The sequence below is a fragment of the Mesoplodon bidens genome (assembly GCF_964165515.1).
Source record: "Mesoplodon bidens genome assembly, chromosome: 18".
NCBI lineage: Eukaryota > Metazoa > Chordata > Mammalia > Artiodactyla > Ziphiidae > Mesoplodon > Mesoplodon bidens.
The window spans coordinates 12,089,325-12,104,980 of record NC_138175.1 but is presented as its reverse complement, the minus strand read 5'-3'; the positions used below and the strand labels follow the sequence as shown (position 1 = coordinate 12,104,980).

Genomic DNA, 15,656 nt, shown 5'->3' with positions numbered 1-15,656 from the left:
TGGGCAACTATAGCCAAATAATCTTGCCAGTCATCAAGGCAGTTATTTTTAATTATTGAGTTCAATGAAATGTCATAGCCATTCCAGATTTTTAAAAAATTAAGCAATGTGACAAACTTAACCCCAGCCGTGTAGTAGTGTTCAATATATATTTTGAGCAAACAGATAAATTCTGAGTTTTTTTAACTTTTTTTTTTCATTTTTGGCTGCGTGGGGTCTTCGTTGCTGCGCACGGGCTTTCTCTAATTGCGGTGAGCAGGGGCTACTCTTCGTTGCGGTGTGTGGGCTTCTCATTGCAGTAGCTTCTTTTGTTGTGGAGCATGGGCTCTAGGTGCACAGGCTTCAGTAGTTGCAGCATGCAGGCTCAGTAGATGTGGCTCGCGGGCTTAGTTGCTCTGTGGCATGTGGGATCTTCCCAGACCAGGGCTCGAACCCGTGTCCCCTGCATTGGCAGGCAGATTCTTAACCACTGCGCCACCAGGGAAGTCCCAAATTCTGAGTTTTAAAAATAACTTTTTATTTGTATGAAACATTTTATCAACATAAACACACATCTATTATATCTGAAGACCATTTATCAATGTCTGTTGATCCTGTTTTGAACACTAGTAGATATTATTCTATGTGTAGAAAAAAATAATTATAATCTTATTTAGCAATGGATTAGAAGGACATCATTTCCTCTCTATGGATATGTGTTTATTTAACTCAATTTGTAGATAAAATAATACTTTCTATAATGAAAGATGGTATGTAAAGGGAGAATTGAGACGATAAACCTCAATCGGCTTGATTTGGGGAATAAATGACAGTGACCTTCTCCGTAATTACAGCCACGCCAGCTCAGGATCGTTAATCCTGATTTTGGGGAAGCCCTGTAGCAAGGCTCCCTGGGCCAGCTCTCTTGAGGTGGGTCTCACTCACAGAAGCAGGGAGCCCTCACCCTCAATGGGTGGGGAGGTTCGGTCATCCACACTATGAGTGATGGTCATTTTGACCATCTCAGATCTCAGAACATTCTTTTGGTACAAGTAGACCCACACCTCTCCAACATGGGTTTCTCCGAAGCTGCCATTTTACACAAGGAATCCGTCTTGCCTGCTTTCTGGAGGTGCACGCTTGTAAAACAGAGCATGATACAGCACAATAGGAGAATTATGGTTTCGGTACCACACCTTAAAAACGCTTTTCAGAAGTAGCAAATTATGGATAGATCTTGACTATACATTTTTTAAAGAAAATTTTAGGCTAATGGTAACCCTAGAAATCTCAAAAATAACAGCAAAAACCAACATACCTTCTATATTTGTATACCTTTTAAACTTCCAAAAGTATCTCTAAATTCATTCTATTCTCTTATATTCAGAAGAAAATATGTATCCATCTATCTTGGTCTTATATGCTATACCTGTTGACATAACTTCCAAAGCATTATTAAATAGAGACTTTAAAAAATGTTTACTAGGTTGTATTCTAACTTAACATGAATTAGTATTTAGGTTTGTGTGTGTGTGTGAGTGACTTGTGTAGGGTGATGTGAATGAGTGAGGGGCCTGGGAGTGTGTCTGAATGACCTTACAAGCGTGTGTGTAGGGATGGTGTGGCTGTGTGTGAGCATGTGCATGTGTGAGTGTACACACGCATGGGTTAATGCTTGAGGACTTGTGGGATTGTGTGTGTCAGGACTTGTACGAGTATGTAGGGCGATTTTGGATATGTGAGTGAGTTTATGCATTGTGTGAGAGACTTGTGCAATGACTCTGTTCTAAAATTTATTTTAAATAAATAAATTAATATGTATTTAAATTAATCTTCACAAAAACCCTTAGAACCTGTTCTTAGAGTGTTTGTTTCTTGTAAACATGGAAATAGATGCACAGAACGGTTAAGTAAGTTGGCTAAGAGGACATGGCTAAAGGCAGAGCCCAGCGTTGGATCTAAGCCCCCTGGTTCCAGGAAGTCCCCCTGTGTGCTACCTGCCATGTTGTACCGCTTCCCTGGGTGCACGTCAACATGTATTGCGGTTCATGCTTAATCTATGTAGGTTAAACACAGAATTTTATAGCTTAATAAATTGCAATTGAAACAAACAGGAACATTAAAAATATATTAAAAGGGCTTCCCTGGTGGTGCAGTGGTTGAGAGTCCGCCTGCCGATGCAGGGGACACGGGTTCGTGCCCCGGTCCGGGAAGATCCCACATGCCGCGGAGCGGCTGGGCCCGTGAGCCATGGCCGCTGAGCCTGCGCGTCCGGAGCCTGTGCTCCGCAGCGGGAGAGGCCACAGCAGTGAGAGGCCCGCGTACCGCAAAAAAAAAAAAAAAATATATATATATATATATATATTAAAAAATCTGACAGAGGGAATTCCCTGGCGGTCCAGTGGTTAGGACTGCGCGCTTTCGCTGCCGAAGGGCCAGGTTCAATCCTTGTCTGGGGAACTAAGATCCTGCAAGCCATGAGGCACAGCCAAAAAACAACATCTGACAGAATCTTAAACAATGTAGTTCTCTTTTTACTGTAACTAACTTTAAGTTGGATCAAACCTACACATAAAGGTGTACATAAATTTACATACGTGCTCACACTCACACCCACACAGTCATTTACACACATTCTTTATGTGTAAACTAATGTCATTGTACAAATCTCCCACACACATCTATCCACACATACACTCACTCACATATCTCAAAGCCACTTTTCACACACAGTCTACACACAGACACACACACACACCTCCTCACTCATTCATCCATACACAAGCACACTCACACAATACTCTCACAGACCCATAGCATCTTTACACACGCACCTGCACACTCATAAGATCATTCCTATACTCTTTACACACTCACACCTTTCTTACTCACAGTCTCTCTCTCTCTCTCTCACACACACACACACACACACACACACACTCATCTAGAAGCCCTCCCCTTGTCCTCTGTGGACCTGCAAGGAGATCTGGGTGGGTGCTGACTGAGGCTGATGGCCACCAGTCCCTCGATGGAGGTGAGGACAGAGCTGCAAATGGAGCTGTCCTCCATGTCCCAATGTCTTGGGGCAGAAACCCAAGTGGGAGTGGGGTAGGGGTGACAGTTGTTAAGGGCATAAACATTTACTAAGTTGCTTGGACCTAAACCACTTATTAAGCAATAGTATTAAGGAAATATTTTGATATCAACTTTGTAAGAATATCAACTGGGGCTTCCCTGGTGGCACAGTGGTTAAGAATCTGCCTGCCAATGCAGGGGACATGGGTTCGAGCCCTGGTCCAGGAAGATCCCCCACATGCCTCGGAGCAACTAAGCCTGTGCTCCACAACTACTGAGCCTGCACTCTAGAGCCCACGAGCCACAACTACTGAGCCCGCATGCCACAACTACTGAAGCCCATGCACCTAGAAAACCCATGCTCCGCAACAAGAGAAGCCACCGCAGTGAGAAGCCCACGCACCTTAGTGAAGAGTAGCCCCTGCTCATGCAACTAGAGAAAGCCCGTGTGCATCAGTGAAGACCCAAGGCAGCCAAAAATAAATAAATAAATAAAAAGAATATCAACTGATTGGGGAAGTTCCATCTCAGCTCTGACATCACCTACCCTTCATGAGTGCAGTAAGGCAGAGGGTGTGGTGTGTCCCTGGTCTCCATGACACCAGGCTACAGAGACTTCTCACAAGAATTAAGAGGCCACTCTGTGACACTGTTCACCATGGCGACCTCGGGAGGCCCAGCTCCTGCCTCCTGACTTCCCCAACCTGCAGCCTTTGGACCTCCATCATTGCGTTCTCCCAGTCCACTCCCACCACCCAGTCCTTGGTCTTGGGCCCCCATGGCACCATCTTCCCTCCAGTCCCCCACCCTCCCTCTCCTCTCCTCTGAGGAGCCCTTTAAACCTCCCCTTGTTCCTTCTTCCTTATGTTCACACGTTGTGTTTATTCCTCTGCTGACGGTTGATTGAAGATCATGGTGGTGTTCTGTCTCCCATGATACTGAAGGGGTGGCTTGTTTATTTCATGGGGAGGAAGTTATTTGTGGGGTAAAGGGCCGGTTCTTGTTGATTTCATATTTTGAGGAAGGATATGAGATTTGAATTCAGGTGGTCACCATTTTCCCAGGACCCATACATATCTAATTTTGGTTATGTTTCCTAAATGTGATAATGTTGTATAAATTTTTACTTCAGTATCTTTAATTCTAGCCAAGTTGTACATTGTGTGAAAGTCTTTTGGAATTTAAATTGGAATGGGCTAGAAATCAGGATAAACCAAAATCATACACGTCAGGGCTTCCCTGGTGGCTCAGTGGTTAAGAATCCACCTGCCAATGCAGGGGACACGAGTTCGAGCCCTGGTCCAGGAAGATCCCACATGCCATGGAGCAACTAAGCCCGTGCACCACCACTACTGAGCCTGCGCTCTAGAGCCCATAGGCCACAACTACTCATCCCACGTGCCACAACTACGGAAGCCTGTGTGCCTAGAGCCCGTGCTCCGTAACAAGAGAAGCCCGCGCACTGCAACGAAGAGTAGCCCCCACTCACCGCAACTAGAGAAAGCCCGCGCACAGCAACGAAGACCCAACACAGCCATAAATAAATAAATAAATAGATAGATAGATAGATAGATAATACACGTCACTTCAGTTTGGGGCATGTTGATATATTCATTTGTTTATGTTCTACTTTGTATCAGAATGACTCTCAGGGAGCAAAGTATAAAAGATAATTGTTTAAAACCTTTAGTGAGACTCAGTACTTCACTATACAATGTAATTTGCCATAGGTTACTAGTAGTCAAACAGAACTACTATATGATGAATTTAAATAAAATCCACAGTCCAGTCTTTTACATTGTAATTAAAAAATATGAAAAGTCAAGTCTAACAGGAATCTAGGAAAATGGACACAGTATCTTTCGCAGTAGATCAAATAGAAATAGTACATGTATCACAATAGATTCATTCTTCAGAATTTTAGGTGTAGTCACTTATATCTGCCCCCTTTTAAAACATTGTTCAAGGTCTGTTAGAGAATAGCCTTCTCTGTCCTTTTCTTTTCTGATTACCAATTAGAATTGTTTTTGTTTTAATTTTATTTTAAAAATTCCCTCTTTCTTCTAGATTGTTATTGATTTGAAATGCTTAAAAAATTAAATACCTCTTTAAATGTTCTTTGAATAGATTCCTGTGAATCTATAAAAATGCTAAAATACATATAAACTTAATTGGCATGGAAAGTTGCCCATTATTTATTTTTGAATCCTTGAAAAGGTTGTAAAGTAGCGTGTACTTTATGATTACACTTATGAACATAATACATTATACACACACATATATGTTTATAGTGGTAATTTTATATATTGAAATTATAAATTATATTTCTTCTCTATTGTTTCCTATATTGTTTGATTTCTGTACAGTGGATATCTATTTTTTATAATCAGGAAAAACAGTAACATTATTTTCAGTTAAAATTGGGAAAATCCTAAAAGCAAAACATGAAGTTCCCAGTCTTAGTTTTAAAAAAGGAGGTGGCAGAAACTTCATCAAGAATATATTCTTGACGGGTTTTGTAATTTATTTATTTTTTTATTCTGGGGTGAATGAGAGCATTGGTCTCAATATAACTTTCAATTTAAATTCTAAAAAGCATCAGTTATTTGATCAGGGCTATTTGAGTTGATACCAGAAGCTCTTCAACTTTTTTGTCCAGGGTACCTTAATGTATTTCAGTAATTTTTTCACAGTGTCCTAAGCCAAAAGATATAACTAACGTTTTCATTTAAACGGTGGCTTAGTTCCAGGCAACTTTACAAGTGTTTATGTCCTAACAATTTATTTATTTTAATTAATTAGTTAATTTATTTATTTTTGGATCTTCGTTGCTGCGCGTGGGCTTTTTCTAGTTGCGGTGCGCGGGCTTCTCATTGTGGTGGCTTCTCTTGTTCCAGAGCACAGGCTCTCTGTGTGTGGGCTTCAGTAGTTGTGGCTTGCGGGCTCTAGAGCGCAGGCTCAGTAGTTGTGGCGCACGGGCTTAGTTGCTCTGCAGTATGTAGGATCTTCCTGGACCAGGACTCGAACCCGTGTCCCCTGCCTTGGCAGGTGGATTCTCAACCACTGTGCCACCAGGGAAGCCCTGTCCTAACAATTTAGAAACCTTTGAAAAAGTAATTTATACATATATTACTTTTATATATTTTTTAAAATTATATATATAAAATTTGAAAAATATTTTAAGTTTATTTTTAATGTAGTGTACAACCTTTCAAAGCTTGGGATCAGATCAGACACTGCTACCCTTACTTTTGTTCAACTTGATTTCACATGGTGTTACTTTTTAACAACTACTAAGACTCCAGCTTCTCCAAGATAGGACATGATTAAGTGGAATGTATTACTATTTAATGTTGAAATTTAACTACCTCAAGCTAATAAGTTGTGCAGTGCTTGACAGATGTTGAGTATGCCTGTATTTCTCTTAAAAATTTAAAATATCCTAGGAGCCCCTGTGATTTTGATTCAGCATCCTAATGCACCCTGACCCACTGCTTGGAGTTTGTGCATCTATACTGTACATCTTCAACATTCCGGGATGTATACACCAAGTGAATAGAGATGTCCCTCCCTCCCACTTCCTTCTTTCCTTCTCTCTTCTTTATTCCCTCTTCCTTTAAATATTCAGTATAGTAAATCAGTATGATTAAATGTTGTTATTTTATGTAAACTATTGATGTTTCTGGCAACATATTGAATTAGTGTTATGTCACTAGGGAAAAGAAAGGGCTATGATATAGTACGACATGTTGAAAATTAAGCAGTCCCAGCTACCTGAGAATTGGTTGAAGCCTGATGAATTTATTGATCTAAGGTTTAGTTTTGTGATTAAGGTACCATAACGACATAACGACAAATGAAATGACCATTAGTCACGCTGTATTTACTCTTTAGGTTACTGTTGACATTCTTCTTTCACATGATCATGTATAAATTGTCAGTATTTTGTGATTTCTCAAAATGAATAGTAGTAATTGTACCTGCACCTTCTTTTAGGTGTTTGCCCAACTATTGCGAACACGGTGGTCAATGTTCCCAGTCCTGGGACACCTTTCACTGCAACTGTACAAACACTGGATACAGGGGAGCAACTTGCCACAACTGTAAGCCACACATACCTGTGGTTCTTGCCTCTGTCCTGATTCCCTTATTTATTACCCTTTTTTGTTGTTGTTGTGTGTATATATGTCCATGTGTGTACAACCCTGGATCTTATTAGCATTCAGTTGATTTCTAGTTTATTTTTAGTCCACACTTCTTTTCATAAAGTAGTCAAGGTAGTTTACAGAAGCACACAAAATAAAGCAAGACAGAAAAGAGTAAGAGAGCCGGCAAGGGGAAAACACGTGTAGAAAACAAAGATAGCTAAGGATAAGCATAAAATACAGTGCAGACAGAATAGGTGATCCTTCAGTTCTCTTGCAACTCCATTAATAAGGATGATGAGAATAAGGATGGTAGAAATGGAATTAATCATAATAGTTAATTTTATTGAGTATTTTCTAAATGCCAGGTACTGCTCTAGTATTTTACATGTCCCAGCTTATTTAATTCTGATGACCACCTTGGTAGGTGGGTGTAGACATTGTTATTATCCCTAGTTTACTAGGTTACAGGGAGAGATTAATCACCATGCCCAGAAGCTCCTGAAATAGTTGAGGCACAGTGAGAATGTGAGCGCTTGCAATTATGCTCCAGAGGCTGGGACCACAACCAAATACTCTTTTCCTGTGTTAGAAGCCGTTCATTTTTTTCCTGGTGAAAAGTTTTGCATGTGTCCTAAGACTCATGTCATTTTCTTGTCTACTTGTTCAGGACGTGGGATGGGGAGACCCAAAGGCCCATTTTTTTCCTTCCCATTTTTTCATATTGTTGCTGACATTGCTGAGCAGCTTAACTCTTAGTACTATTGGCCCGTAGCCATGACTTCAGGCCAGGGCGCTAGGTGCAGTCCTCCGCCTCACCACTCTCGTCTCTTCACTGTGCACTGCTTTGTACTCCTGCTGGAGTTGAGATTGGAATCCTGGGCTCCCACCCCTGGAGGCTCCACAAGGGACCCTCAGAAGTCCTGACTCAGGGCTGGAGAGGGCGTGAGCAGGGGCGGCGGGATCTTCTGGCCTCACCCTCATGCCTTCACCACTGCAGCCAGTCTTTCCTGGGGCATCAACTTGTGTGGGTTGGAGTGCCTCATAAGAACAGGAAGAACGCCTGCTGTCACTCAAGCCAGGGCCAAGTTACTTGTCCCAGGTCACCAGCAGCAAAAGGACAGTGTATTTTAATTCTTCATATCCGGTATCATCCCAATTATAGTAACTAACTCAAAACAGAAAGCTACTAGAATGTGTTTTAATTGACTATTTGTTTATTTTCAACTGTTATCAATGACTAAATCTAAATATAAACACAAACATCTCTGAGCCAAAAAAATCAGATGGTGAATAAATAACGTATTTTCATCTGTGGCCCACAACTTGATCCAATCATTGAGTTAATTTATTAGGCTCTTGAGCAGGTAGTCTAAAGGGAGCCGAAGGGTTTTGCCAATGACCATTCTGGGAAATGGGGCCAGGATGACAAACCCAATTATAATGAAGCCATCAGTATCGTTAGCCTGAGTTGAGGGAGGGTGAGTGATGGGGGTCTTTTAAAAGGTTTTACTAGAAAATAATATGTTAAACAGTCATGTTATAAAAAGCCAAGTAATACATATAAAGCAAAAGTACTCCAATTACCCTCATGCAGTTGTGTGTCCTTTCTAATACCAGCCCTCCCTGCAAAGTTATGTTTATATCCCAGCCTCTTTCAAAGAATTTATCAACGCATGTATGCGCGTATAGTAATATATAAATGAACCATTTTCATATGCTCACTTCACTGCACAAAATACAAATGTGACTAGAAACCAATCCATCTTATATTTCTGTCTGTGTAATATACAATAGGAATAAAATAAAACCAAGAAACTGTAGAAGAGTAGAGAAGTAAATATGTATGATTATCTGAAATCTCTGTAACATTGAGAAAATTAGTTACATTATTTCATATGATCTAAAAACTCATTAACATAATTTTGAAAATTTAGAATAGATCAAGGAATGATATTCAGGGGATGGTTTATTTCTCATTTCACAAAATTAAAAGCTTGATGGAAATCACCATTACATTTGGCCAAGTGTTCAATGAGATGAGTGCATCATATACAGTTATTAATATCAAACCTAGTACATGGCAAATATATAATTGTGTAATTAAAAACATCCAATTATGGATCAAAACACACTGAGACCGCTTGAGGGCATATATTTTATATTTCTTCTGCTTTGGATTTTAATTATCTTAAATTCTCATTACAGAGCATTAGAGAAAATTTCTTATGTAAATTACTTTTTAAATTATTCACGAGAAGCTCTGTAAATCATATTTGTTTTATGGAAAAAAGTATTTTATCTATAGACAATTTTATGTGAGAAAGGAGACTAGTTAAAGCATTATTTAAAACTTTTCTATTGCATAATTTTTGAATAACAGCAGATTATTTAAGGAGATTACACTATTGTGCTTCACATGTTAGGTTATTACAAGGTGATACTAGAATTAGAAATTCCAAAATGGTTGTCAAAAGATCCATTTGGATGCATGTCCAAAATGGAAGTCACCTTATACTTATAAGGATCTTAACATTTAAAACACCTACCATCTCCTTTGTTGTTTTACCTAATGTAAAAATAAACTAAATTGTCATTCTCATATTCTTTTAATCATAAAAAGAAATGCCATAAAATGCAATCTTATTTTTCCTTTTTTCTATCTAACCTTCTTTCAACCATATTAATTTAAAAAAATGAGTTTTGTTTTAAAGTGTGTGTTACCTTTTCTCCTGGTCAGTAATGTACATACAAATTTCAAGACTTGGAGTATTCTGTGTCCAAATTAAAACTAAAGAAATTAATTTTATACTGTTTCACTTATGATGATACTTTTTTTTTTTTTTACAGCTATCTATGAGCAGTCATGTGAAGCCTATAAGCATAGAGGAAATACTTCAGGATTTTACTATATAGATGCAGATGGAAGTGGTCCCCTGGAACCATTTCTTCTATATTGCAATATGACTGGTGAGTTAATCAATTTTCATTTAATAGTTAAATTTAAACACACAAAATTAAAATGAAACAAGTAAGAGGTTGACATAATTTGCAACTTGATTAAAATGTATATTGTTCAGTAGAAGAAAAAGTAAATCTTTAAAAAATAGTTTAATGGTGGTGATTTAAAATGTCATTATTTTCTATGCATGTGGTATCTGTGTAGAACATCTAATAATATATGTATCTTATTAAGCCCCAAAACAAAAAAGATAGACTTTATTCCTCTTAGAAGATTGATACACACCATATGATTTCACTTATAAGTAGAATCTAGAAAGCAAAACAAATGAACAAACATAATAAAAGAGAAACATACTCACAGATACAGAGAACAAACAGGTGGTTGCCCAAGGGGAGGGGAGTAGGGGGATGAAAAGAAAAAAAAAATGTAACAAGTGTGGTAATGAATTCTAATTAGCTTGATTATGGTGAACATTTCACAATGTATATTCATATGAAACCATCACATTACATACCTTAAATAGATACAATTTTTGCCAACATAAAGTGGAAAAATATTTTAAATAATAATAAAAGAAAAAAGATTGATACGTGTGAAAGCTTTGAAAATATTTACTTTTTAAATTTGGGCAAAAATGGATTTTATTCTTGAATTCTTTACTTACATAAACTTAAAGAGGAATTAATAGTCTTGGAATATGTGTTTGATTAAATTCAACATCCATTCAGGATAAAGAGAAAATGAAAACTCAGTAAATTACCAATAGAAGAAAATTTCCTTAATTTGTTAAAGAGGACCCATAAAAAAACCTACAGCACATATCACAGTTTATTGTGAAATATTGAAAACTTTACCCCTGTTACCAACATTGACCCAAAGATGCCTGCTATTATCATTCTGTTCACCATTGTTTTGGAGGTCCTAGCCAGTGCAATAAAGCAAGAGAAAGAAATGAAAGATATATGTACTGGAAAGGAAGAACTATGACTCTCATTATTTGTAGATGGCCAGGTTATGTATTGAGAGTATTCTCAACAATCTACAGACTAACTGTTAAAATTTAGGATGATCACTAGATATCAAGTTAATGTAAAAATTAATTTCATTTTTGTATACCAGCAATTAAAATGAAATTTTAGAAGATTCTATTTTCAGTAGCATCAAAAACCTCAGATACATGGTAATAAATCTAAAGAAAGATGTGCACAACTTTTATACAGATAAGTGTAAAATACTCTTGAGATAAATTAAATCCTAAATAAGTGGAGACATATGAAAGTTTCATTGATTAGAAAACTCAGTAGGGTGGTATAAACATCAGTTCTTCCCAACTAGGTATTGATTCAGTGCAAACCTTAATTAAAATTTCAGCAGTGTGCTTGTTGGTTGGTGTAATTTTTTTGGTGAAAATTGGTAAGCAGATTCTACAATTTATCAGTAAATTTGAAGGGACAAGAAGAACCAAATCAGTCTTAAAGAGTAAAGTTGGAGGACTCAACTCTACCAGATATAATATAGACATTATATTGATAGGTTAAGTAAAACAGCATGTAATTGACACAAGGATAAACAAATAGACCAATGAAGCAACATAGAGAATCTATAAACAGACTCCCTCATATATGGATAGTTGATTCATTGCAAAGGTGGCACTGATGAACAGTGAAGGAAAGATGGTCTTTTCAACAAGTGGTGCTGGGGAAAATTGTCTGTAAATATTGTCAAAAAGACTCTTGATCCCTTCACCATCAAATACAAAGAGATTCTAGATGAATCGTGCACTCCAGTGTAGTGGCCACTAGCAACAAATGCCTATTTAGATTCACATTTAATTAAAATTAATTAATATAACTAAATGACTTGAAACAAATTTTACAAGTTTAAATTAATTCATTAAAATAAGATTAAATTAAAAGCCAATTCCTCAGTCTCACTAGCCACATTTTAACTGCTCCATAGCCATCTATTCCATCATTGGAAAAAGTTTACATTGGATAGCGCTGTGTCAGGAAGTCAGCATTTCATGGAGCAAAATAAGCAGAAAAAAGGAAATATGAAATTGAAGCAGGAGGCTTGGCAGAGGAAGATTTACTACTTAAAATCTGGCAGTGAATATCTAGGGAAAGAGCCTTCCGGGCAGAGGAAATAGGAAGTGCTAAGTCCTGAGAGAGGTGATCTTACCAGGTGCGTTCAGAAAACAGCAGCAGATAAAGTGTGACTGGAGTATGGTGAGTAATCTGGGAGTAGTAGGAGAGCAAGAGAGAATCAAGTGGGCGGGGGCAGGAGAGGAGAAGTCATGGGTCCTTACAACGTGTAAGGTCTCTGGGTTTTACCCTGAATGAGCTGAGAAGACATTGGAGAGTTTTAAGCAGTGGTAGATGCAATCTGTCTTCCTTTAATAGAATCATGATTGCTCCTGTGTTGAGAAATGCATATCTAGGAGCAGGGGTAGAAAGGAGTTAGAAAATGTGTGTGTGCGTGTGTGTGTGTACCAGATACGTACATACATATAGATAAGATGTATATGTATAATAGGAGTTTGGAAGTCTGTTTGGAGACCAAGTTCAAGTAACGCAAGAATCCAGGCAAGAGCTGGAGATGGTGGGTTGTACTGGATGATACAATGTAGATGGTGGACAGAGACTAAATTTTCTCATTGAATATGTGTGAGGAATGGGAAAACAAAAGGAACCAAAAAAATAACACCACATTTTTGGCTTGGGCAAATTGGAGTGATTAAGTTGCCATTATTTGAGATGTGGTCAGAGAAGGTTTGAAGGGAAAGATAACGAGCTCAGTTTTACACATTTTGAGTTTGAGATGTCTGTTACACATTCAAATGTGGAACTGAGAAGGCAGTTGAATATGGGAGCCACAGTTCCTTTGTATTAATGTGTAATTCTGAAAACTGCAGGGTAGTGGTAAAACCTTGGCCACAAATATTCGGGAAAATTACTATAGAATGTGTCTTAGAGATTTTTCATATAACACAACCAGGTGGCTTCTGTTTGCTGTCACCATCGTTGAGGACGCTACCTGTCTTAGTCTGTTTGGTGTTGTAGCAGAATGCCACAGACTGGGTAGCTTATAAACAATAGAAATATTTCTCACAGTTTTAGAGGATGGGAAGTCCTAGGTCATGGTGCCAGCACTGTCAGGTGAGGGCTGTCTTCCAGATTTCAGACTTCTTGTATCCTCACATGATAGAAGGAGCTCTGTGGGATCTCTTTTATAAGAGCACTAATCCCATTCATGAGGGCTCCTCCCTCTTGACCTCATGATCTCCCAGAGGTGCCACCTACTAAAACCATTACCTTTGGGGGTTAGTGATTCAACATATGAATTTTAGTGGGGGACACAAACATTCAGACCATAGCACCGCTCCAAATGCCAAAGCAACCTAAGACAGCTGATGACTCTTACATGTTTATCTCCTCAATGAAATTCGTCGGTCTGCACAGCACAGACTCCCAGGTAGCGCCCTGAGGCAGGAGTATTGGGGTGAGACGATAAAATCAGTGTTTTTAAAAATCTTCCCATTTGATGCTTTTGTGCACCCAGGTTTGGGAGTAGCTGTTTTCGACCTGTGGTTCTCAAACTTTAGAGAACACCCCGCTCTATTATGTGAGAATTGAACATAATAAATGTGAGGAGACTTCACAGAGAGAAAAGGAAAATTTTGCAAATGAAAGATATGAATTTAAGTGTCAAATAACTTTCTGATTTTTTCTGTTTGTGTTGTGAGCGAGATTTAACAGTCTATCACTGCATCCCTGTGAATCCTGCATTCCCACAAAAGCACCCTGAGCTATTCATATGCACATGCTTTATGAAGTTTTGATTCTGTGATTCAGATACCTCTAAGTATCTGTAATCTTTAAAGCTTTAAGTAATATCACACACACACATACACACACACAGTTCTCATGATCTGTGATAGTAATGTTGTGTAAAGTAACCACAGACACTTGAATTAGTGAATACTGAACCATTGCTCCCAGGGAATTACAGTAAGATTAGGTTCCTGCATGCCTCTGGTCATAGTATTCTCATCAACTGATCAATATATAACCTTGTTTTACTAGTGTTTCAGACTAAAGACACCTTATTTAATACACACTGTTGATTCATTAACATTGAACTCACAACCAATAGCACCAGAACTCTTACCTGAAGGAAGCTTTTCTATCACATGTGTTCTCAGAAGGCACATCACAGCCTTCTTGTGCTTGGGAACCCTGGACAGCTCTTCAGCTCTATGCTTGGAGGCCACTTTAAATAGTGAAATCACCAAGCACAAAGAACATGGCACAAATAGGATACGTGTTTACAGTATGAGAGCTGAAGCAAGGAGTCAGAGTGTGGCTCTGTTAAGCTTCAGCTAGGCAGCTGAAATTCATATTGGGCAACTCAGTTTTTTTGCTTTGTGTCTACAGACATACAAGAGCACCTCAAGAATTGATTTTGGGATTCATATAAATTTTAGTGAGTAGGCAAATTCACAAATGATGAGAATGTACAGATAATGAGGATTGATTGTATACACATACATGCATGCCTACATTATGTTTATTATGCATAATAATTCAGTAATTTATAGGCCATGTACATTTTTCATGACCATCTAAATGGTAAGGAAATTATTAATTTCATTTTATTGAATGAATTATTTCATTTCTATTAAATCACCATTCACCTTGTCATATTACTAATATGCCTATTTTAGTTACCTGAGTCTCACACCTCAACTCTACAATTCGAAGAAGTAAATTTATGTATATATACACACACAGAGGTTAAAGGTGCTTTAGCAAAATTATCAAAAAGTATTGATGAAAAAGAGGACATTCACAAAACTTAAAGCCATTTGAAGAGCAAGCAGTGGAGGACAGAGACACAGATAATCCAGTTAGGAAGCAGGGAAGTGTCTTCAGAAGCTCCGGAATATTGAAACCTATTCAAACAAAAGTGACAGTCCCAGAGTGTAACAACCCAGTGAAAAATGCACAGTACAACTTGAAACTTTGCTTACTGATGTGGTTTTGCAAATGCGGAAACCAAGACTCAAGGAGGTTGACAGAGGCAGACTAAGGAATGTCATTAGGGATAGATCAAGACATCAAACCCTGGTCCCGTCTCCCAGCCTGATAATAAGGCTACGTTCTACCAATGTCTCATTGCTTGTAGCCAATAACATATCCTCAAGCTACAGCAATCAGGTATACCAATTATGAAGGCAAGACAAAATGCTGAATTGGCAGCTTGCAAATGTGTAACTAAAAAAAAAAAAGTTCTTAGTCTAGAATTACTGTCCAACAGATGATTCCACATGGATTTAAATATCTTTAAGCATTACAAGCTAAAAGATACAAAGAAAATCCCTTTTGAATGGATAATTTCCTAAACTATGTTAAAAACTGAAAATTCTTTCTAAACAGAGTATTCTAAATATAATTTTAAAATAATTAGGATAATATGAATCCCAGTGGTTG

General features: G+C 38.1%; 1 protein-coding gene across 7 annotated transcripts in view; it reads left to right on the top strand.

Annotated features, from left to right (window-relative positions):
• CNTNAP4 (contactin associated protein family member 4) overlaps nucleotides 1-15,656 on the top strand; it is a gene marked incomplete at both ends in the record, with an annotated part of 257,669 nt that overhangs the window by 179,023 nt on the left and 62,990 nt on the right. For all 7 annotated transcript variants that reach the window (XM_081215455.1, XM_081215456.1, XM_081215458.1 and 4 more), the window contains 2 exons: nucleotides 7,051-7,157; nucleotides 10,050-10,169. In XM_081215455.1, coding sequence (XP_081071581.1) covers nucleotides 7,051-7,157; nucleotides 10,050-10,169 — 227 coding nt within the window. The remainder of the gene's footprint in view (nucleotides 1-7,050; nucleotides 7,158-10,049; nucleotides 10,170-15,656) is intronic.